General features: G+C 31.8%; 1 protein-coding gene and 1 long non-coding RNA gene across 5 annotated transcripts in view; one reads left to right on the top strand and one right to left on the bottom strand.

Annotated features, from left to right (window-relative positions):
* Positions 1 to 25,979, top strand: part of LOC141449938 (cyclic nucleotide-gated cation channel subunit A-like) — a 223,382-nt gene that overhangs the window by 187,510 nt on the left and 9,893 nt on the right. For all 4 annotated transcript variants that reach the window (XM_074119905.1, XM_074119903.1, XM_074119904.1 and 1 more), the window contains 2 exons: positions 3,836 to 3,925; positions 24,588 to 24,659. In XM_074119905.1, the coding sequence (XP_073976006.1) occupies positions 3,836 to 3,925; positions 24,588 to 24,659 (162 nt within the window). The remainder of the gene's footprint in view (positions 1 to 3,835; positions 3,926 to 24,587; positions 24,660 to 25,979) is intronic.
* On the bottom strand, positions 1,330 to 12,408 carry LOC141449946 (uncharacterized). Its single transcript, XR_012455781.1, has 3 exons — positions 12,104 to 12,408; positions 1,836 to 1,944; positions 1,330 to 1,742 (listed from the first exon to the last, which is right to left on the bottom strand). It is a non-coding gene; the product is annotated as an uncharacterized lncRNA (long non-coding RNA).

Genomic DNA, 25,979 nt, shown 5'->3' with positions numbered 1-25,979 from the left:
AAAAATCATAGAATGCAACGGTTAATCTTTACATACAACTGAGGTAAAACCTTAAAGGGTTCTGCGTTATTGAAAAGTATAATCATAAAAAAAAAACTAGCCGTAAGGTTCATGACTTCTTTTTTTTATCTCAGTTTTATAGTTTTGCACATTTTGCAACATTCTTGCTACTTAAAATGGTGCTGCAAGTTTTGTAATAAAACTGTTCCAAAGTAGATTCTTACTATAAACACGGTTTATATCATTCCGGTTGTTAGGATTTTATAGTAATGTTTGTTTATATGTTAAAATTATTACAAAATAAAAGTGTAGTAAAGTAAAATATACTAATCGGTTTATTTATAATTTTTCATACGTTTTACTTTTCATTGCAACTAATTTAACTAAGTTTTTATGTTTGCCATGTTTATTTAACTCTGTTCTGCCATCATTTGATTGTAACTACCATTGAGTAATACCGCCATATAACGGTTTACTGGATCCTAGTAACTATAGAGGACACACACTCCTTCAAAACAAAATTTAAAAAGAAAAATTTAACTAGTAAATAGCTTATGTAATTAATTTAGTTATAACGTTAAGCTTGACTTTAACATTGATGTCATTTAAATGAGAAGATATTTTGCTTGTTACAGTCTATATAATTAGAGTACAAAATTTACTGAAATAATCCAACAAAATTCTGTTCAATTCCTTTTGAATTCAAAGTGCTGCTTGAAATCAGGTATTTATTTCTATATCAGCAGCAATTTTTATGGAGAAGAATCAATGTAGTCTTCTGCTATCCTAATTGCTACCTTAGTAAGGAAAGGAGAGTGGATTATTTGATGTTGATAACTAGTATTAGCCTGTATCAACCAATTGACCTCCTTGTCTTGGTCAGTAAGTGTTGTTTGTATTGTGTAACATCATTAGGTAAGTTCAAAGCATACTTTCTTTGTTTAAATAGAGTTAGGACATGAACAGATAAATAAAGTTATGAACCTCCTTGATGCCAAAGCAGCAGTATCTAAGCTTTGACGAAAAGAGGCCCGATAATTGTATTTACTTAACGGAATGACACTTCCTTATCCACTACTCCACGTTTTGGTTAACGGTTTTGGTTAAAACAGTATAAATTATATCATTTTATAAGTTTCGACGTCATTGGTCATCTTCATAAAGATAAAAAGAAAGCAATGGCCACTTTTGATTGTTAGAATAAGTCGCATGCGTAATACCTTACCATACTACCTTAGTCTCTTCAGAATGACTTTATGGTACTGAGCCGCAGAGATCGATCGCAGTTCTAACTGCGCAGGTTTTGTGTGAAGGAAAAATTAACAACTAAAAACTAACAATTAAAAATTAATTAACTTGTACTGAAAAATTTATACAATATAAAAGGTATTCTATGTAAAAATCAATTTATATTGCTAATGACAGAAACATTTGTTGTGTAATTGTATTTTCCCTAATAAAATACTGTTTATTGTTCATTTTGCCACTGAATTGTTTTTATTTCATATTGTTCTTCTTGGACACCATTCGTGGAAAGTTTAGCAAAGACACTCAATAAGACAGATTCAATTAATCATTTAATTCGAGAAGATATATTTTTTTGTTAGTCTTTATAATTCGAGTATAAAATGTATTGTAGTAATCCAACTACTGTAATTCCTTTTTAATTTAAAATTCAGTGAAATAAGTTATTTCTATATCAACAGTAATTTTACACCGGTAGTAATTTTCTTCCTTTTCAGCTATAAAAAATGAAGAATGAAATTTAGTCAGGCGGATTTTACAAGAAACTACAAATTTTGCGACTAGCAACTCTGCATTAAATATAATCCTACCTTGTACCGGTAACCACTTTAATGTTACGGTCCTCGCCCTTAACCAGGGGCCAACGGTGGCGCCCAGCTGCCAAAGTAAGTCTTCCGTCTAGGAAGGATGCGGCGGCATCTACAACACGCCATTATTATTAGGTAGTGGATACACTGTGGCCTGAATCCAAGCTGTGCACTAGAATAGAATCGTGCTGGCAGATTCGAAGATTTATAATTAGCATTTTAAATTTTCAATTAGCTGGGAAATTTTAATTACAGTTTTGTCTAAATAAAGACAGTTTATTGCTTGGTCAACTACTTGATTGATGGGAAGCGAAAATGAAAGAAGAAAGGTAAAATTTATGAAAATTTTCTTCAAAGATTGGCATCGAAGAATTATGTATTACATTTTCTTCAAAGATTGGTATCGAAGAATTATGTATTACATTTTCTTCAAAGATTGGTATCGAAGAATTATGTATTTTTGAATTATTTCATGCCTTTCTTTTACTTAATTTATGGCCTGCTGCTCTACACATTACTAATGGAACTTCCATAATTCTATTTATTTATGCTTGTAGAGCTTGTAGACTTTTTTAGAAACTATTTGGCAGTGTAGTACTATTAGATATTTAAATAAATACTAAAAAATAACGAAGGGAAAAAGCAATTTGAAGAGAATGGAACAGTTGAGACTGTGAAAGAAGATAGGCGGATGGTGACTGTTATTTGATTAGTGATTTGACAGAAGATGCTCTTGATGATGGCTGAAGGAAAGGTTGGGGTGGATATGTCCTGGTAGCGAAGGAAGAGAAAGAAGCAAAGCAGTTGAGGGATTGTTTGGTGGACGAAGTGGCTGGTTGTAGGCTCTGCTGCGGCGTAGAATAGAAGAAAATGGAATGACCAATTACTCAAAACGGAACCTTATCACAAGAGATTACTAGTAAGAGGAGAAAAAGGGAGTATGAGTCTGAGAACCTGCTTTTCACCATTTTCGAAGGCTTACTCTTAAATATCTACTCCTGAAAGAATAGAAAAATTTCTGAGAGGTGTGCTTGTGCCACTCTCGGGTCCCATTGGTTAGAAGGCTAGCAGCCATCAAAAAAGGAGCGACAACAGTTTGACACTTGAAGAAAGGATGGGCCGTCCAAAATTCCTTTGGAAATAATTTAGCTAAGTAAAAGTTAAAATGTATAATACCTATTGTCCTCGATACTGTCAGGATCGTAAATAGTTCCTCTCTCGATGCCTAAGTTTCATTTCCTAACTGTAGTGGGTTGTACGAAGGTGGTATGTAAGTTTTTCTAATCTAAAAGTCTGCTACCTAAATTTAGGCTGATTTTGTTGGCCTCTCGGGAGATTGTTGGATATCCAGTCCTGGGTGACTTCATTCACTGGAACCTTTCATCTGAAGCATTCTGACAGTAGTTACTTTAGGCCAGAAAGGGGCGTAGAAGTCTCGCTGGGCTCTGCTAGTCAAGGCAACCTAGACCATTAACTTGGTCTAGATCTTAATGTGCTCCTACGTTTTTTCACAAAATATGTCTACAAAAATGTTGCAAAAGTATTAGTCCCAGAAAAGACTGGTGGAATTCCCTTCGTTGTCTCGTGCTTGAGGTTTCTTTTGCTAGAAACACTTGGAACTCTTTTGCCTGTAGTTGCTAAGGAATAGATTGCCTTATGTTCTAATCTAATCAAAACTAAATATGTATTCTTAAATAAACTCCACTGTTCTCCATCTCTAATTCAAGCATTAATAACTTCGGGGCTTTATTGGCAAACAGTCTTTAACGAATAATAACAGAATTTACTTACCAAATTACTAGTGTAGAATCACTAGTAATACATACATTGAGTTTATGAACATATCTCTGTCCAAATGAAATAATTTATTACGTTTACATGAAGCTATTGATTTTATTTGAAATCTTTACAGATAGAATAGATCATTTTCTTGTCCTAAAAACTTCTCAATTTTATCTAATTTTATTTTTTAAAAAATTAATATAAATTTAAAACTTTTTCAGGGTTTAGAAACAGTGTCAGGAAGGTTTACTGGTGAATACGAAGGCAAACTTGGGAATACAATTATCCACCTAGACAATACACTACAACAGGTAAACCTTTAGTTGGTAATGTTTAATTTAATTAAACATTTTCACCAGTTTTAATTCACATATGTGTTTGTTTTTTGGTTTCTTTAAAAAGAAAAATCTATGTTTCTTTTTGTGTCATCTCCACACTTGATTTGAAACCTCTATCTCAAAGCCCAATAAAAATACTTAGAACTTAGAATAGTTTATTAGTAGCTGAATTGTACAAACTATTTGGTCTTATCGAACCCGTTGGAAAACATTATTTAAGCATCAAACAAAGACAATGTGCAAAATAATTTTATTGAATGTATTGTGCCTCCCTAAAGTGCAGTTATGGTGCTCAGAAACTCGGAAACACTGCACTTAAGGGAGCCACAATACATCTTCAAGGTTGAGGAGACAATCTTTTGGCCTATATTCTGCATCCTTTACAATCTGAAATCTCATGCTTACAGTAAGCTTTTTTTCTTTCATCTTATCAATTTTCATTTGACACAGTCAAACCTGTTTTAATGCGGTCCCTATCTACTGCACAAAAACAGGTTTAACTGTTCAGCAAAATGTGAATGCAAAGTTTACAGTTGTAGGCTTATTTAATATTCGTTAGGCTATTTTATACTGTGCTGAAAAACAAGCTGAGGTTTGCTCCAGTATATTGTTTGTTTATTTCGATTAGAAATAAATTACCATCAGAGTCTCAGAGGTCAACGCTGGGGGGTCAGAAATTGGAAAATGAATAAATGTTTCTCATTGGTGTACCATCCGTCCACTTTTATTTATTTATTTATTTATTATTATTATTATTATTATTATTATTATTATTATTATTATTATTATTATTATTATTTCACTACCGGCATGCTTTATAAGCCTCTGTTGTGCTGCAGGTTTGCTATTGCAATGCATATTTAGCCAATTTCTCCAATAGTTTTATTGGCAAACTCCTGGTTACGTAGTAGTTCTCATTACCTCACACATGCAGTGACTATTCCACAGGTAATGTGGCAACGTTCGGTCTAGATCATGATTTCTGAAAAGCCCCTGATTGATGGCAATAGTTGATAATGTCAAATTTTGATATTACACAAAGAATGTTTTACTTAAACGTAGCATTGGCTTAGGGGAAACGTGCATGTCATGTTGTCATAATGACAAAATACAATGGAAACACTTGTTTTAAAAGATCACGTTGAAATCTGCTGTAACTAGTGTTTGTTCTCAGATAATTAAATGATCTGATTCGTTAATTTATGACGTACCTACTAATTATCATTTACACTGAGCTAATTAGAAGAACATTAATTACTGCACCAATAGTACTAAATGAGCGTTGACTGTTAATTATCAGTCTAGTTTACTGCTGATTTATGATATAATAAGTACCTATTAACTAATAAGCTTTTAACTTATTAAAATTATCAACTTAAAGTCCTCTCTTATCAAAATTATGTCTTTATTGCAATAAGAAGGAAAACTTTAATTGCGTCAGTACTTTGCGATTGACTGAATGGAGTGTTTTTTGGTTTATTCGAAAATAGCTTCAGCGTTTACTTTTAAATTCCATGTAACTGTAGCACATTGCAGTTTATTTATGTTTAGGCAGCTCATTGCAGAAAGTTGTAAACTTATGAGCAATAAATTTATTTATTTATTTAAATTCCATGTAACTAACTCAACATGAAATTAGCCTACTATTACTTTTATGCTAAAATATTTTTCTAGTAAAATTGGATTTTTGAGTGTTTTCATAGAACCGCACATCCATTAGCATAACCCGAAAGAGCCGCGGAGCAATGTCTACCTCTACCCAATTACTATGATTCTAATTTGAAGAATTTTTTTTAATTTATTTATTTACTTTCTCTATATAGTGTAGTGATTCTTTATATAGTCTAATGAGAGAAGATATTGCGGTCATGAAGAATAGTTCAACGGAAATGTCTATTTTAAGATCCTCTGAATCCAAAAAAGTTATTTCTTCAATTTTCAAAAAATGTTTGTTTTCTTTCTGTGTTTGTGTGTGTTAATGATTTTTTTATAATTTATAAAATAAAATCAGTCAACAATGGAAGCGCCATTTAGCTGAATCAATTTATAATCCGATTTGGGTTTTATAAAAACAGCTGTAAAGATTTTTTTTTTTTTTTTTAATTTGAATCTGGTATACTCATTGCACTCAAGACGTTCTATAACTCTGATTTGAAACATTTCCATAGGAGAAAAAAAAAAGGCTGTTTTTAAGAAAGTTCTAAGAGATATGTCGGGCTTGTCTTTGAAATTGTATTAGATGTATGTGGATTCCAGGTTAGGCGTTTGGCTATAAAGAGTCCATGGTGCTTAACACAATCTATTGTAATGTAATTGCATTTGCTTTCATGTTTTTTTTTAATTCACTATTTCTTTTGCCAAAGCTCAAGAGATCTATATGGGATTGAAGGGAGCGATAGGCAATAACTAACTACTAGTAGAATTTAGTAAAAATCTATCGAGCAGAAAACGAGATATTTAGAGTTAAAGTTTGGTTAAGTTTGAAAAAGTGAAAACTTTAAATTCAAAAATCTTTTAAACTACACGATAGATTTTGTTTATATTTTACTATTATATGGAGGCAGTTTTTGTATATAATTGTGTTGAATTTAGTAAAAATCTATCGAGCAGAAAACGAGATATTTAGAGTTAATGTTTGGTTCAGTTTGAAAAAGTGAAAACTTTAAATTCAAATATCTCGTAAACTACTCGATAGATTTTGTTTATATTTTACCAGTATATGGAGACAACTATTGTCTATAATTGTGTAGAATTTAGTAAAAATCTATCGATCAGAATACGAGATATTAAGAGTAAATGTTTGGTTCAGTTTGAAACAGTGAAATCTTAAACTTCAAATATCTTGTAAGTTACTCGATAGATTTTGTTTATATTTTACTATTATATGGAGACAACTATTGTCTATAATTGTGTAGAATTTAGTAAAAATCTATCGATCAGAATACGAGATATTAAGAGTAAATGTTTGGTTCAGTTTGAAACAGTGAAATCTTAAACTTCAAATATCTTGTAAATTACTCGATAGATTTTGTTTAATTTGAATCTGGTATACTCATTGCACTCAAGACGTTCTATAACTCTGATTTGAAACATTTCCATAGGAAAAAAAAAAAAAGGTGTTTTTAAGAAAGTCCCATATAGATCTCTTGAGCTTTGGCAAACCCGATCTATTTGGGCAGCACCCTTTGTTTTGCAAATATTTGCATTAAAATGTTTCTCTCTCCTTTACTATTATATGGAGGCAGTTTTTGTATATAATTGTGCAGAATTAAGTAAAAATCTATCGATCGGAAAACGAGATATTTAGAGTTAAAGTTTGGTTCAGTTTGAAAAAGTAAAAACTTTAAATTCAAATATCTCGTAAACTACTCGATAGATTTTGTTTATATTTTACCAGTATATGGAGACAACTTTTATCTATAATTTTGTAAAATTTAGTAAAAATTTATCGAGCAGAAAATGAGATATATAGGGTTAAAGTTTGGTTCCGTTTTACACAATGAAAACTTAAACTTTTAAAATTTTAAGCTACACGTGTACATAATAAACACTTCTATTTGGTACATTTTTCAAGAAAAGTCCTTCTGGAACGCAATAAATTTACTTCTTTCATTTAAATCATTTGGATTTGATTATAGATCTGAATTTATCAGTCACATTTTTCTCCTTGAGCGATATTAAAGTTTACGACACCCTATTAATTATTTAAAATTGCAACTGTTCCTTAAACATGATATAAGACAAAATTTAAAAACGCCTCTTCATTTTAAATTTAATGAAATTTGACTGGGAACTTTTTCTTACAATTTTGTATTTTAAATGAAAAATGTGTTTCCGTCTTTAATGATACATTTTTCTTCCAATATTTAAAGGAAACGTCGTTTTTCTTTCTTTTCTTCTATAAAATGTTCTCTTCATTTTTCAATGAGATATTTTAGGCCAACTTTCCAATAAAATTTGACAAGCTCATTCATTCAGTTCGCTAATTTAAATTCTTGTGACAAGAGTAAATTAGGATCTCTTCATTATCTTTGTGACAAATTTATCAGTAATCAATCGCTGCCTCCAGCGTACTCGTTTTCTGTGGATATTATTTTTCAGATATCCTCTAGCGATCTGTTTAATACCCATTGTGACGCCAACTTTAATTTAACGCATCTAATGTTTTTTTTTTTTTAAATCTCTATGGTACAGCTAATCAATCAAGTATTAACAGATTATTAACTCTGCAGTCTGAACTTTACTAAAAAACCGTCTAGTAAAGGCTCCATTCTGTTTACCTCAGTAACCTAACAATTCATAATGACCTCAACTTTCAATTTACAACTGTTCTTCACATCCATATTTTTTTAGCAGAAATTCTTTTCATTACTACACTTTCGTCCTATCCTTGTTGTTGGCCGAGGCGCTGCTGACCCGCGACCAACTGGATGAATATCATTCACGCTCCTCTTTATTATGTATTTATTTGTCGACATCAGCTTCATTTACTTGTTGCACCCACAGCGCGGCTGTTTTTATTCTATTACTACCCACAAATGCCTAAAGAGGTAGTCGTAGCACCTTAGGGCTCTGAAACATGCTATAGCAAAAGTCCTTTGGTCGCTTAGACGTAAGTTGCGTAAGTCTTCTTTTTTTCTCTGCTTCCTGGATCAATTCGATGATCCGGGTCAAGTCTAGGGTATAGGAATTCGGGAACGGCATTTGAGGCTAAATTAGCTTCTTTGGTTTCAGCTAGAAACATTTTTTCTTTTAGCACAATGAATCACCAGTCCAAAACCAACTTAAGGCCATTATTTTGCCATCATCATTGGAAGTCATTCTTTTAACAGCTTCTGAATTACTACCAATATCAGAACTCCCACGTCTGCTTTCATGGGAAGGAAGTAGCAAAATCTGCCATTTAAATATAAAACCTGGATGATGAGAGGGTAGTCTGAAGTGCTATAGCCTATTTCCCCTGGCCAAAAGATTGGTTATTCTTTCATTCTAGCTTTCTAACTCTTAACGATCTTTTCCCAGATCATCTGCTTGGAAGACCTTTATTATATTCCCTTACTTAATTCAAGTAATATCATTAGGTTAGAGTAGATTCTATTCTTCTACCTGTTCTGATACTCTTACTCTTTTAAACTGAGTTAGGAATGTTTATAATCTTTTATTGATCGCATCTCGGGTCAATTATATTATTATTTTGCTAAAGCACTTTTACCGTGTACTTGATCCAGAGAAGTAAACCGGCAACAGATTTATCTTTGGCACATAAATAATAGATTAGGAATGAGGCAGATTAAATAAATTACATAATTTTTTAAAAGAAATTAAATTTGCCATTGAATATTTTTTAATGCCGCGTCTACCACTATTTATTTTGCCAAGCAAATCTCCTTCTTACTTTTATATTTTTTAGGTGTAACCAAAATTTCATTTTGTAAATTTTAAAATCTGAAAGTTTTTAGCAACGTGGAAAGCAGAATCTCTCTACTATTGCTTAAAAACTCGGTTGTAATTGAAAGTAGAAATCTTCACATACTTCTAACTTGGTGCTGCAGACATCCTTGTTCTGGCATTTAATGATTAACGCATCCCCAGTAATGTTACGTTGAAGAGCTGGTCGAACTCGTCGAACTGCATATGCATTACAAACTTCTTCAGTACGGAAGCTGCTGGTCTCTTTAGCTATTATAATTGTGATAGATGGCATCCCCAGATGGGTCTTCTATAAAGTTGAAAGTTTTAGAGAACAGCAGAAATGATTTACTTCCCTCTTTCTTCAGAGCTGAAATGAAGTACTTGTCAGTGTTTCTGAAATCTATGACTGGGGTTAATCGTTAAGTGAAAATGCAACTTTACAGAATAAATTTTTTGAGCTTCTTGAAACTTTTTGAATTCATTTTCTGATATACTAAAAATTTGTCATACTAACCTCAAATATATTGCTCTTTGTAATTTATGACTGGCCTATACCAATGTAAGTTAAAGATAACTTAAACCTACATTAAAATTAAACGGAAAAGATAATGTTTTTCATTTTTATGAATTACTTCCAACAAAAAATAAATAAATAAATAACTGGCTGCCAGAGTTAAGTGGCTATCCATTTATCTTGGGGTTATGCCATGAACATTAGGCTAATAAAGAAAATATAGAGTGAGCTAACATGATATAACAAAAAAAACTGTTATATTATGTCAGCTATGATGGATCTATTTTTTAGTGGAGAAAAAATATTGTATGCGGATGTTCTTGTAGACATTATAAACAGCGTATTGTGAAAACTTTTTAAAAAACTTAGGAGATAAGTTTTCAGACTTATCATTATTTGTTCAATTCAATACAAAAGTTCTTCTTAATGTAATTTGGATAATTTCATCATGAGATTTTCTCAAATTGATGAACCTAATCTTCTATAAATTCTTTTCACGCTCCAAAAGGTATATTGTAGATTGTCGTCTGTCATTCTGTGTGGTCCTCTTCTATAATAGTTAGCATAACTTATAATACAACCCTTCATGGTGTTATTGGTAACAGTGATCGTATTGGATGTGAATTTTGTATGCTTTCATTTTGTGTGAACTTCTATAGAGAACCCTTTTGGAATTTAACTCATACTAAAATTACCTACAAACGCAACCAAGCTTCATTGTGGTAAACTTTATCACCGTCAAGGTTTCAGTCTGTAAAACTAATTGAAACTTTGTAAATTGGAATAACTAAAGTCATGAAACTCGCACAAAAGCCACACATATTTTCAACAATATACTTTTTATACAAAGAAAATGAGTCACTTACCTTAAGAATTTTCTTCTAGCTTTGTAGATTATCCGGTAGTACGAAAATTTGATTACTTTAATAAAGTTCTTAATGCTGCTTACTCTTTTACTTCAATGTCACCTAATTTTACGAGTGCTTCAATATATTATACACCCCTGTTGTTTTTTCACATTTCTTTTCTTTACATGTTGACACGTATTGATGCTTAATATTATAAACTGAATTCTTAATCTCTTTTGGATCTATGTTTTTTTTTTTTGTTTTAAATGCGTATTTCTTTGTTTTAGATCTCCCCCCCAAAAAAGGCACACCCAGCCAAGTTCTTAAGAAGGCAAACTGAGCTATGTTTTCACTCAAATTTTTGCCACTTCAGTACATTATCGGTCTTATTAACAATATCTACAAATTATCGAGGTGCATTATTAGCATTTCTAAGATTCCATGTCAAGAAAAATCTTTTATAAGAGCGAGTACAAAAAATCAATTCGAATTACATAGTTTTTTCAAAATTATCCAGAGTATTTAATTTTTGCAGAAAATTTCTTATAAAAAAAGATTTTTTGGATATGTGGGTCAGTTTTTTTAGTATGATTCTCTAACATATTTATTTTAAGATGCGACTAACCAAAATCTAAGTTGGTATCTATCGGAATTACAGCGGTCACAGTGCTCTAGATTAACTTTTAAGTGATTTTTTATGCATTTACCTAAGGATGTCATATGATTTGGATTTAACCTGTATTATTCACGAGTCTATACTTTAGTTTTGAATTTTATTTAAGGAGATCCATTGGCTTTTAGTAGGGTACAAGAAGAGAGATATCTGCGAGCCCCTTCAACAGTATTTGGTGTTCTACATCTAGTATCGTGGTATCTGCGGTATTGAAGGCAACCATCTTTTAGTATTAATGCTAGGTTTAAATAAAATTTAATTACATAAATTGTGGTAAGTTAAAGTTGTTTAAGAGTGAGTGCCAATTCTAAAAATGCGATTTAGTGAACTTGTTAACATTCGCTTTACTGCTGATTACGTTGACGAAAATTATAGCCCGGCAGAAAAGAAATGTGGAAAAGAAGAAGAAAGAGTAGCAAGGCAGAAAGAAGTGTTTATTGAGTTGAGCTCTCAAAGTTTGCTCGTTTTATTGAGCAATGGCCTCCCTCCTCTCTCTAGTTCGTCATTCTATCATTAAATAGTTTATCTTTAGTTTTTTTTCTGCTCACTGAACTCTGAACTTGAATTGGTTTAATACTCTAGTTTTATCATAGCTTACTGTTTGATGTTATCCCTTATATTTAGTTATAATCTACCATATTATTTTCAACAAGCCACTTATCCTTATAGCTGATCCCTTATCTTTTAAAGAGGCAAAACTGTACCTTCTAGACGTTCAGAGAGATGACACAATAAGGCTCTTCGGCTGCAGTAACAAGATCCACTCCATCTTCTAATCTAATGAACCATATCAAGAATGTTTAGAATATTTACAAATTTTGCTAGCTTTATAAAATTTTCAGAAATAGTAAATTCTATTTACTATTATTACTTGTACATGATTTTGGTGTTCTACTAACAATTCATCAATACAAAGGTGTTTTAATGAGGGTCAACAGCAACTATTGCAAAAACAGTGTAAGAATTGAGTTGGGAAGGCTTTCTAAACTGGTCCACCATAATTTAAATTAGGCCAAATTCAGTCATATGGTAATTTGGTACGAGAAAGTTACGTTATACGAAAGTTGTGTAGAATTTAAACACATTTAAATTCTAATTTTCTGAGGTTCTAAAAAAAAAAAATAATAAAAAAAAAAATCAGCCCAAACAAAATCTGTTAAAAAAATTTATTTCAGTCTTGATTTAATTTTTGGAAGTTTTTAAATATGTTTACAATTGGTTTCATGAACTTTAACTTTGTATCATAACACATAATTTATCAAAGGAAAAAACAAATTTGCAAACTAAAAGTTCTTTTCGAGTAATGTGTGTTTAGTTTTTGTTTGAATTAGGTGCCTGAGACAAAAGAGACAGACTAATATTATCTTAGTATAATCAAACTCAGATTCACCTTTGTTTTGTTAAAAGGATCTGTTTGTTTTGTATTACAATCTGTTTATTCTGGACAAAGTAATGCAAAGTTGGTATTTTATGACGTGATTGTTTAAGCACGTCCCACTGGTTTATTATGTTTGTGTTCCCATTTCTAACTTTCGTTTTTGTCTAATAATTCTGCTAATGAGTCTCAAAAGAAAGAGATTTTATTGCCTAATATTGTGGCATTTTTTTTCCAGGATTAGTTTGAACCTTCAATGCGCATTGATTACATCACGCTTACAAAGCTTTATTATAATTTTATATTCGTTTTTCAGTTCACTTGAAAGTTTTTTTATAATTTAGTACAGCTTGAATAACTAATCAGCCTGACTTTGTTTGAGAGGATTTAATATCTAAAACTGCAGGTTGAATTTTATAATTTCAAGTTTGAACCGATTAGTTATAAATAATAACAAGCTTATTTAAAAAAAAAATTGAAAAATTTAAAGTTGAATATTTTAAGTTTTTTTAATTATGAGACAGTACTTAGCAGAATGTAGTTTATACTTACTTTCAGTTTATACTGAAACTATTTTTAAGAAAACATTACGCAGGATTGATGAGCGCTGTTATTACTTTCTCCTCTTTGTATTCACCATCAAGTGAAGAAATTACAAAAGATTAAACAGAAATAACGCTTCAATACAGACCATCTCTGCTTTCGTACAGAGTTCCGATGCAAACACCTTAACTGGAGCTTGTATTGTTAACTAGTTTCTTTATTTTCACTTGATCTTAATTGCAAGCGCACTTTACTGCACAATTTTTTTTGTTGCTACTCTCATAATAACTTATCCTTTTCTTTTATAGGTTTTATTCCGCCTTATAAATAGGACTGGATTGGTCTTCATTGGTGCATGTTTTTGCTAGGATAATTCCACGATTCCAAGTCATGTACTACTTTGCATTCCCTCGAAACGATGTAGACTTCTTACTTCTAGCCGAAGTCGTTGTGCGTTTCTATTTGAGGCGCGATGCTGAGTGACAACAATATTGAAGTAACAACTCCATTTCATAAATTTCTTGAATGTTTTGTTGGGTCAGTTTTGAAGAGTGCGTCAATGTAAAAAAGAAAAAGTTTCCGTTTTGCTCTACAATAGTATTCTGATTCATGGTCGAAATACATTAAGTTTCATTGTTTCATAGAAGTGAAATTCTTTTTTTTTTCAGATTGACCAGATTAGACCCGATTGGCCTCGGACCCGGAATCATTATATACCAACTTTTCATCCAATTTGATTGATCACTCAATAGATTTTAAAAATTATCATTCCTGTTAAGAAAATTGAACAGTGATTTTCTTGAGCAGAGATTAGATTATCTACATCAATCACTGAGGTACCCAAAATCCTGACGGAACATGCCATGCTGGCGTCGCCACTCTTGAATTCTTGATACTAACTTTGAGCAGATCTTTCCACCTTTAATTTAATGAATTTTATTGGTTGCTTCCGATGCCGAACATCCATAATGTCAGAGAATTTCTTAAATTTCGAATTCTCAGTTATAGTAAGACGAACATAAAGTAATAGAAGACTGAGCAATAAGAATTTGAAATGTATTTAAAGAACATTTTTATCAAAGGTAAAAAGTTGAAGACAATCTCATTCATAGCTAAGTTTTAATTATTAATTATGGCGACCCAATTATAATTTCTATTTATTTTTAGATTGCAGTAGGTCTGGAAGTTTTTTTTATCTTCTCCTTCAACCAATCTGGCTCTTATTTAAATCTCTTTATGCTATCTTTTAATTTTTAACTGGAGCATAAATTAAAGTTGTACAACCAGAACCCTGTTCTTTATAAATGCCCTTTGCGGTATTGTTTATTAGCTCTTATTCTCTTTAAAGTAATTGACTCTATAATCTTTCACAGAAAAAATATTACAGTATAGAGCAAGGGACTGTGAGCTATAAATTCATACAGAGTCAGAAACATGGACTCGCGAGCGTTACATAGTCGCCCTTTACAAACGGGAGACTAATTTAGGAAACGGTTGCACTTGTGTTGATTTTAATTTAAAGGTGTTCCAAATAGTTAGAAAACTAAATTCCGGACACTCTTGAGCAAAGGTGAAAGTGAACGTTGTTTGATAAATGATAATTCAATCCTTGGAGTTATGATTCCAACGATGTAGGTAGATGTAGATTGGAGCTCTGAATTGGGTCATGCTTCCCTGTTGTTGCAGTCGAAATTCGCTGCTTGTTGTGCCGAGTTCTGTAGTTCTACCAGGGGAAATCTTCTCTTTTTACGTGCAAATTAGCACGTAGAGTCCTACAGATATATCTGTTAAGGCGATTTCGTCCCTTGTAGATGGCACCACTCTGCTGCACACATTTAATTAGTATCGGTCCAACTTATGAAGGAGAGTTAGGAACAACTGGGTCAATCTCAGCTATTTTCTGAATAGTTTTAAAATTATGTGTAACTCATTGGAAACTTCGGTTTGCTGAGGCTGTCCGGTAAGACAGTCACACTAATTCAGTGTAGAAAATCACGCTTTGTAAAATTGATAGATCATTGACTGCATCATTTTCTACAAAGAATCATTGAATGAAAACATCAATAATGATTAAAGAGAAAGAGAGAAAAAGAAACATAAAATTTTTAAAACATGCATTTTATTCAATCTGTTTAGGACATAATGGATGGGAAAACTTATTGGATTATGATAATGCTTTGTGTCTAGAGATGAAATGATGGGAAGGATTTTTCCCCTTTTAAAAAGTAATCAAATTATCCAACTCAATGATTTTTTTTTTCAACTAGTAATTTCTCTGTAGAAATGGGTGGAATCAATAACAATATCCTTAACTGATTTACTGAGCCTTTAGTGAAAGTGATTGATGAGGAGGTATTTTCATAAATAATGAATTATGAATTCAATGAAACTTAGAAACTTCGGGAGAGTGGATTTTAATAATGGAAGAACTTTAATATTGCATCCTCATACGTCTTTCTCTAATTGCAATTTTTCTAACTGTGTGACAAACGTTCATGTACACAGAAAGGTGGTATTCCAATTAAATTTATTTAGGTCACCAAGTCATATTCATTTTAAAATTCTTGAATGAATATTAATGATTTGGGGGCTAATGATTTTGAAAGCCTGCGCACAAAAACAAAATTATAATAATGACATTCCGTATTTACTTATGCAAAAAGGAAATTCACTCTCAGCCTTCAAATCTCATAACTTCTCGCTTTCCAAACCCCATTCTCGTCTAAACCGTCTAAAATTACTTTTCACTGAATAAATTTTCAAATAAAGAACATTGAACAACAGATGCGGAATGTGTAATCATATTTAATATGCTTAAATAGTAGTAGATGGCATTTGAATAAAACCAACTACCTATATCAGAAAATAGTTTTTAGGATCTTGATAAGTACCTTGAAAATTGGAGAATCACTTTTTTTTTCTTTTTTTTTTTAAATTCAAGGCTCATTATCCGAGATTATTGTCGCACAGAACCTTTTTCATTGTACTTTCGGCCATCGGACAGTCCTGTAAGAGGCTTCTAAGAAGTAAAAAATAAAATATAAGGGCCGGAGCTGGATTTCAGTGTGCAAGAATAATGCACTAACCAATGAGCTAATCTATTTCCTTTGAATCATCTATAATTAATAAGATAATACATAGCTGGTAATGATTTATATATCTAATATATCATCTCATGGCTAGCATGCTATGGGATATCATCCTGATAAATAGCCTGCAAGTATATGTTTATAAAGGAATTTTATTTCAAAATCATTAATTAAAGAGATGGACCATACCTTCAGTATTAATTAGTGAACCTCAAGTCTATTATTAGTCAACCATTCTATCAAATATACAGGTACCGTCTTAATTATATTATTCAATTATTGCTAACCGGCTCATATAATATCTAACTGTTAATTGAGTTATATCTCCAAATTATGTACTTATTTATGAATGAAAGAGTTTACAATACTAAATTAATATGTACAAAATATAGTCAATGATAAATTTAGTAACTTAAAATAAAATTATTAGCGAAAAAACTATTTTGAAAAAATGTTACTTACGAAGTAAGTTCTACGTATTCAGAGGTCATTAAAAAGTCTATTTCTGATGTAACTCAAAATCTAAATTTTTGCTCAAAAACAAGATTCTTTTCACTTAAGAAGAGGTGTAAGAGAATGTAAATATAAAGAAAGAGAAATGTACTCAATCTTACTTTGTGGCATTCTTTGGTTTCCTTGTATTACCCTTTTCTTTGACCATAATCACAAATGTGTCTCTTGTTTTTCTTCTTAGGAAAAGTAAGTTTGGCTTATCTGTTGGAAAACTTATATTAAGAGTTGAAAAGAGATATTTTTACTAGAATGACTTGTAGTTTATCTGAGACCGTTGTTGTATTTTTCTCTTCTTTTTGTAAGATTATTTTGGAACTCATTTCAGAGAATTGAGTACTGAAGTAATGATCTCATTTAATCTGTTATACATTTAAAAAAAACTGCATTTAAATTACTAACTTTTATTTAAATAATGAAAACTCAGGTTTAACATTGTACGCTGCTAGGATAATTTAGAATATGTGAATGAAAATTACTAATGGTATACTCAGCCTATGCCGTTGGTCCTACCTTGAAATAAGCGATTTATGTTTATTCCTGAGACTATCAGATCATATACATAAAATGTGGTGATCAAAGTTTTACTTTTGTACTTTGAAATATTATGAAATATGTTCCAGATACCCAATGGACAGATCAGTTTAGAAAACGTATTTTTTAGACTTTAAGAAGCTTAAACTTATAATTTCGTTGAAAATGGAATTCATTACCACAACATTTCACTTAATAGGATTGGAAGTCAAATACAAAAAAAAAATCTCAATGAATTTAGTTCAAATCTACCAAATGTTGTGGTAAAACTGATGGAAGTGCAGGAATAAATGTTTTTTTTTTTAATAACAAGAGAACATAAATAAATAATTGGACTAAAAAAAAACAGCTCAATAAAAGGAGTTTGGACATGTGTACGAGGTAGAACTGAGGTACTTAAATTAAGCATGAACAGGCAGAAGGAATTCAGTTGACTCGCTAGTAATTTTTGTTGGTGACCTAATGGGAACTTGATGATGTTTACTTAATCCTTAACCATAATATCAGGTATTTATCTTATGGAAATGTAAACTAACATATGTAGGTACATACATTTAAAACTTAATGACGTTATTCTCTTATGAAATTTACACAGTTAAATACATCCTTCTACTCGTACTATATATGTATATTTTGTTTTTTTTTTAAGTTCTGGAACTTTGTAAAACTTTCGACATTCAAGTGAACCTATAAAGAATAATTTATTATTTATACTTTTATTATTTCGAATAATCAGGTTTCGCTCAAGCTTTGATTAAACCTTTCTGGAGCTTCAAACTGCTGGGAAAATATTAAAGAAAAATCAATAGCTTTGTTCATAGAAGAGAAGTTAAAGAAACTGTTCTGGTTTCTTACTGGGTAGAAGACACTTAGAGCGAGAGATTAAAAATTGGTTGATGAAGAGATTGGTGAGCTCACTGGACAGAACGGAAGCGTGTTCCCAGGCTAAAGGATGGCAAAAAGACACAGTCTCTTTCCTCACTGAATTTAACTCAATCAATAGTTTTGTACTTGTATTAACTGGATTCATTACAATTCAGGGTTTTCATTAATTCCAAAAGATAAAACTGTTGACCCAAAAATTAGTTCTCCAAAAATAAGAAAGCTTGAATGGTCGAAGTTAAAAAGTTCATTTATTACAAAGTCTTGAAAGAGAATTGCCCGCTTGAATTATCTTTATTTTCTTTGAGCCGACAAGAACTAGCACAATCATGATAAAGGAGAGCATCTCCATCATTCTGAATAAAATTGAGACTATTACTGCTGATTGTGTCTTAGAAGTTTGTCCGGCTGCTCTTAGAATCCTACAGTTACAAAAAACTTCAAAATTTACCCACTGAATATGTCTCACTAAATGCGCTAACTTTTCTTCTTTCGACTAATTAGTGTTTTTGCAGAGGATCTGGTGGACTCGGGTTGGATTATAGTTCGTAACCTAACAAGGTTGGAGTATGGCAACTTCTTCCTCTTATTCTAAGCCATTATTTGCTCTAATAAGATTTGTCAATAGTAAGACAAGAACTTAGTACCCCTAACATAACGTTAGTCTTGTTTACTCTGGAATATGAAAAAAATATGTAAAGGGGAGAGGAATCGATGTCACGTACCTACAATTCTAGTTTTCAATCATCTGGTTCTAAAACTACCCAAATTCTAGTTTAGTAAATTAAATACGATTTTTTTTTTTTTTTTTTCTTGGCCGAGTCTAAAAAAACTGATTAAATGAATAAAGAAATGAAATCCTCAAGATCACCAGCGTTGTTGCCCCAATTGGTTGTACTAATGGGTATCTATGGTGCTTCAAATCTAAGTCTGGAAGCTAGGGTTATTGATTCTGTCCTATTTAGTGAATAGAATCTGTATTATTCATCTTGGTTTTCTTCTGCTTTTTTTTAACTGGCTCTCTGTGGACCATGATGAATCTTGGCCTTCATCTTACACCCAGCATCTTTAATACTTAATACTTAACCTTAAACAAGATCTTTACCTTTCCAGTTCCACCAGGATGGCTAATGAATATCTTACTTAGCATTCGATCTACTCCTATTTTGGTTTATGCTATACACTATATCTTCTTCTTCCATAAAATCATATAACTTCCTATTGGGCTTGGGAATACTCTAATTATTGTGCCCTATTAATATAAATATAGTTCATTTATTTTGTGAAAAAGTTATTAATATTAATCGTATCAGATCAAGGAACATATTTTCACTAAGAGATAAAGGTTTAGTACTTTTTTTGGGGAGAAAATAAAGTATATTACGTGGTGGAGAAAAGCAGCTGATATCACTAAAAAATGAAGTGGTAGATTAGCTGCAGGAAGAAGCTAAGCACGTAAATTCTCTCAGTATGTTATCAAGATGCCAAAAAATATGTTTTATATACATTCATAAAAAGGTTGCTTACTACATACTCGTATGTGTATTTACACCCGTTAAATCTATACTTCATTCTTTTATTTTAAATAGTTGCTGCTACTTCACAAACTGGTTTATTAAGTTCTATATTATCCACGATCACTATTAGACTATTAGTCTTAAATATTAGACTTTTTTGCAATAGTACAGGCTTTGTATTTTAAATTTTCTTCGGAAATACATGTTTTTAAATTGAAATACTGGATTTTTTACAAAGTATATAGATATTTCGTAAAGGTCACGTATATTAGGAGTTTTTTCTTTTTGTTTTAAGTTCACTTTCTTCCACTTCAACTGTTTAAAGAGAGGCAATCAATCATTTACGAAGAGGTAGCTTCCACATCAAGATAAGGTTAAATCAGATTTCTGTGTTTCTATTGTATATAATACCTATTTTAAGAAATTTTGTTTCCTCGTATTTTATCATTCTTGTTTTGTCGATATTCTGTAACAATAATGTAATAATGTCCTATAATTGGAGAGGGGGTTGTTTAAAGAAAAAAGAAAGATAAAAGAGAATTTTTTTTTCTTTTCAATTAAAAAAAAGTCAATTTGGATCCCTCACTCTACCGCTCTGTGAGTTTGGATTAGAAAATACTCTTGAACTCCAGTTTCAACTTGGGTGGAGTAATTGGATTTGATTAGACAGCTTCCCGTAAAGCCTTATCGACGTCTAAAGATGGGGGCCTTGAAGCAGTCTTTTCCTTTTCAAGAGTTTATCATAATAGTGAATGTTTGAAACCACCAACCGACAGATAATGATCAAGAGAACTGTGTCCTCTTCGATTACATATCTGCTCGCTGTGTACAATTTGTGAAGTAATTATTAAATAGTAAAATTATTTATCAAACTTCAGCAATACCGGTCTTCACAAACAGAGAATGTTGATGGCCCCTTATGCGATATTCTATTGACACGTCAGAGTTATATATATGCCAAGCTAAAGCTCCTTAAAGATGAATATTGGTAAAAAAAAATTGGTGCTGACCGACTCGCTAATTGTGATTGATAAAATCAGGATCAATTTTTGACGGTCCACAGTGACCCTTGATATTTTTCACTTTTTCAACTAGGAGCATGAGATCATGCTGCGATGGGTCACAATGTGCCCGGCAATGAAAGGGCGAACTATGACTGAACTAGCTGTTTCTTTTCCCTGTAAAGATTTAAACCCTGCGCATCCTGGTCTACCTACAAGTATAATACTAATATACTACTACTCATTTGCTGGTATTTATGAAACTATTTTAAATAGTAAGTGGCAAGAATCTGAAGACAACTCAAATAAAAAACCATGAGTGCTTAATGTCGATAATTACCCAGATTCTGACCAGGATGAGAGTTGGTACTACATGTGTTAAATGAAGTCAGATGCCGAGAACTTCGGTGAGGCATGCCCTATTTCTGCAGGCCCTTTGATCTCTATCAAGTGAGCATTAGCTTGCTACATACACCCACTGTTGTTAGATATACTTACCGTTTGCCAAGACATCAGACGGGAAATCGCAAACTGAGCCTTATATCTTTAAACTGAAATTCAAATTCAGGTATAGTGGCACTTTTTCCTGGTACCGTAGCATCCCTAAGTGTTTTTCCGACTTTCGACAAGAACTACGCCCAGGATCTGTAAAAGTTAATTGATTTTGCAATTATTTAAACTTGGGATTAATATGCCTGAAAAAAACTGAAGCTTACCATCACGATACAACTCATCAACAGTACACACTACATATTGATTAAGCCTTTTCAGGTAATTTCACACGTTTATACAATGTGAGACGGGAAGCACAACAGGTTTTAGGTAGTAGTGGATTTTCAATTACAGTCGTTGCCCTTTTGCTTCTATCTATTCATATCCGTAGGACATTTTGCTGAAGCAACTAAATTATTAATAAATTTTTAATTTAAAAATTGAGGGTGAAATAAGAGGAAATTAAAAATAAATCACGTCCTTTTTTTTTTTTTTTTGAAATTTATACCACTAAGCAAATGATGATTTTGCAGTTTAAAGTTTCATAGAGTGGAATCCTCTCCCAAGTACAAACAGCTTATATTTATTTACCAGGATAAAGTAAATAGAGATATAAGCGGTTAAAAGGAAATAAATGCCAACTAGATGGAGTCTTTAGTACGTAAAGTTATGGAGGGCAGAAGTACCGGGCGTAGAATATTAAACCGTGTGGGATGGGCCAACCAATCCGTTGTAACTCTCTGAAGGACACAAAGCCAAACTCCTACACTTTCCAAATCAAATTATCTTCTACCGGAGACTCTCAATGCCGTCATCTCATTAACATTAAATAGCTATCTTAATTAAACCATTCCCTATATTTTCAGCCCTTAATATCTTATATCCTTCTTTTAAATTCTGTCTTTTAAATAATCTTCATTCATGCTTACGTTAATACTTAATTATTTCTCTATTGGAGTTATCTTTAACAATGTGTAGGTTACATAATTAAAATATCCATCTCATTAGTAAATTTGTGTGAAAACATATTTTAATATTTAATTTTAAAGAACAACAAAAGACTTTTAATCTATGAACGAGTATTTAATTTCTTCTAAGTAGTATAAAGTTAAATATCTAATTATAATCTACAACAAAACATTTTATCTGTATCTCTCTCAATACTTAGGTAAAATGTATTATAGGAAAATACCTTGTGCTTAGGCAAAGAGATGCTTCTGGCCAGAGGTTGTGTGAATAGCATGTAATTTATTTGCATATGCACATCTTATAAATTGCTTCTAATTTCTTCTTCAGATTTGATGGTTATTCTTGTTTGAAATGATAAGTTTTTATTATTAACTTTTGGCTAGTCATTAAAAAAACACAATGGACTGTCAATCAACTAAGCTCCAAACAAATGCACAGAAAGTCGCGGTGAAATTGTTGCTCCAAAAACTAAAAAAATTGACTTTGTCTATTTATTAATAGTCATTGTTAATAGCGACAGTGTATAGAATTCATGAATATTTCATCGAATATTTAGAATTATACGGCTTTGACTCTTTTATCTTTGCGTTTCACATTCTTAATTATGTTTTTGAAAAACAACTTAATGTTACTAATTTCATCTGGATTTCTATTAATATTTTGTACTAGAGTAAAGAATTATTTCTTATAATCTTGAAAGTATATTTAATCACATATTGCTCTAATTGATGTAATATTATTTCATCTTATTAATTTACTCTTTGTATATATCTATACTGAACATGAGTGCACCATGTAACAAACAATTAAAACTGAACACCACCTCATTTCCAAAAATATGATATTAACACATTTTTATTTTCTTCCAATTTAATTATTAATCATTCAGTTCCATTCTTTTTTCTTCAGTGCTATTAAATGAGAACATTTTTATTCACTATTGCGGTACATTTAATTCTAAAGACTATTAGACATTTATTTGAAGAACAGAAAACCTGGAGTAATTGTAGTCATTTGTTAGAAGCATGTAAAGTGTCGCAGAAACAAGTACATTAAGTAATAGGCTTGTATGTTGTTCTGATGGAATCCAATTCTGGATGGTTGCCCACAAAACTTTAATCCTTTGTGGAGTTGGTCTTTGCCATGTTCTCCATTAAAACTAATGCCATTTCCGATGGTATTCTTCATTTCCTACAAATTTGTAAAAATCCAATATTTTATATATTTTTCAAATGAAAATTGTATTAGATATCATTTTGAAGCTGATACTTTTAATGTTTAGGTAAGTATGACATCCCATTTTTATTGTTCGGCAAAGGGAAAAGGAAAGCCACGCTGTCCAAACTGGGCGCATATAGCCACCAACACAAGTCGAATCTAAGGCGAAAATCTAGTCGTAGGCCTCAGTCACTAAAGATTCGAACAAATACAGCAACCATCTTAAGCGATAATAGCCTAAATTCCTTCACTGTCAACTTATTCCGACAAATGATCTTAAACCTAGTCTTTTTAGACCAACAAGCAATCCGTCACTTGGATGGGCGTTTCCTCCTCCGTCTCGCAAAACTCTAATCAAACATAGACCTATCAAACGACCCGCCAACAGCTGATTCCAAGTTGGCTATCCTTTCCACCACCTCATTATCCGAAATCCCCTTTTTACCCGGCATCCATACCAGAAGATCATATTCAAGACAAGTAGCTCTTCCAATCTCCTAGAAAAAAAGTAATCTAGAAGTGAAAACCCCTGAAATCAGGGCCTTATTCGCATCCTGACTATTCGAACAGAAGCAAATCTCTTTCGCCGGGATTCAGAAATTGCAGTCCACACATCCAAAACACTACAGAGAATATCATAAACTGCATCCTGGAAAACAGTGTTCAAGGCATTACTAAGTTATCCCCTGTAGCAAAGTAGACGCCGCTCCAGACTCTCAGCTACTCAAATTAGTGCGCCACAACTACTTAAATTACTTACAAAGTTTTGTTTAATCGTTTAATTTTACTTAATTATGTTAACCGATCTATCAGGCTGCAAGTAATCGTGAAAGTAAGATCAGTCAGAACTTACATTAAAAACAATCTATATTTTAAAAACTTATTCAACTGTTATTACTGTACTTCTAAACAAATGATTCACTTTAATTCAGACTTCTTTTTTATTTTCTGTCAAGTAATTCTTTAGGTTTTAAAAGTTTCACTCATAACATTCTGAATAAGTGGTACTTATTTTATTTAAAAAAGTAGAAATTAATGCAAAAAATTTTCTGTTATAGGATCGAAGAGAAACTGTTTCCGTAAGTTCCAGATTTCACAGAAGTTTGCGCAGAATAGGAACATCATTCAGAGTGAGTTTGAAATATTCATGAAAACTTTATAGTATTTGTAATAATTTCTTTGAAACAAATTGTTGCAAAATAGCAACATCGTTAATATATAGCTGAATGTTAACGATTGGATGTTAATAGAGAATTAAGAAATCAGTTCATTATAATTACAAATTATTAAGAATTATATATGTGAAGTAGTTAGAAAACTGTATAAAATGGGTTTTTTAATAAACTATTTATTGAATACACTTCTCATATTTCTCTCGCATACCTCTTTCTAATTTTAAACATGAACATTATTCAGAGTGAATCCAAGTAACATTTGGATTTCACGGGGGTGTAGGCCATTGTCCATCCCTCGTAAAATGTCCAAAATCTTTCTATTCCAATCCACTGCAAGTAGCGAATTTGCTGCAAATTAGGACTAACTACTTCTACAAGATCATCTACCCAGTACTTTTTCTAACTACTTTCCCTTTCCTACAAAAGGGCCATACCGGCACTTTTTTTTTTTATTGCCCATCGCATGCATTCAATTTTTTCATAAGTTCAGCCCAATTGGGTTATTTTTGAGATTTAACGATTCTTTTATGTTATATTTCCATTATTATTTATTTTTTATTTATTATAAATAAATAAATTATCTCATTTCTGTCTCCATTGAGGTGTTTTGACCAACCCTCTTAGAATCAAATCTTTTTTCCTTTTTAGCTCTACGGATTCCTCTTTCCACTCTATATGATCTACTAGGCCTGGTTGTGTTACTAAGCTAGAGAGCTACCATATATACTGTGTAGATGTTGCCTGAATGCATACATAAATTATTTACTATCATTAAATTTAAAAAAATCTGGATGAAACCCGCACCTCTCTTATGACTTTTGTTTACTGTAATAAATTATAGGTTGCTAAGTTTTGAAACTTTGTCTTGGACTATCAAAAACTTGAGAAAAGTAAGATTGAAAGGATTGGTTAATATCTTCTATATTCTATATTATGCTTTGTGTATGTTTGTTGTTCAAGAGTATGGTGTATAGGCAAGCTGCTGTCATAGATTGCCTTAAATATACTTCATGAATAAAACAGATCGTTACCTCTCTTCCCGTGAAGAGTGTGATGTTTTAGCGAGGTCAATAGTGAGCATCAGCTTTCCTGACACATCATTGTTTTTTTCTTTGTTGACTGTTGCATGTGCTCATGCCCTCTTCTTCAGAAAAATGGTAATTTCTCCCCGATTTATTTGCCTATTTTATTATTTCAAACAGATGTAACGATTTGAAGAAGGAAATTGCTGCTGCTCCTCAGTAATTAGGCATTAGGTTCTGGAATTTAGAATTT

This window comes from Rhodnius prolixus, unplaced genomic scaffold (assembly GCF_049639745.1).
Source record: "Rhodnius prolixus isolate KJV_2025 unplaced genomic scaffold, Rpr scaffold_2, whole genome shotgun sequence".
Taxonomy (NCBI): Eukaryota; Metazoa; Arthropoda; class Insecta; order Hemiptera; family Reduviidae; genus Rhodnius; species Rhodnius prolixus.
Note: the sequence above shows the minus strand (reverse complement) of the source record. Positions and strands in the feature narration are given on the sequence as shown.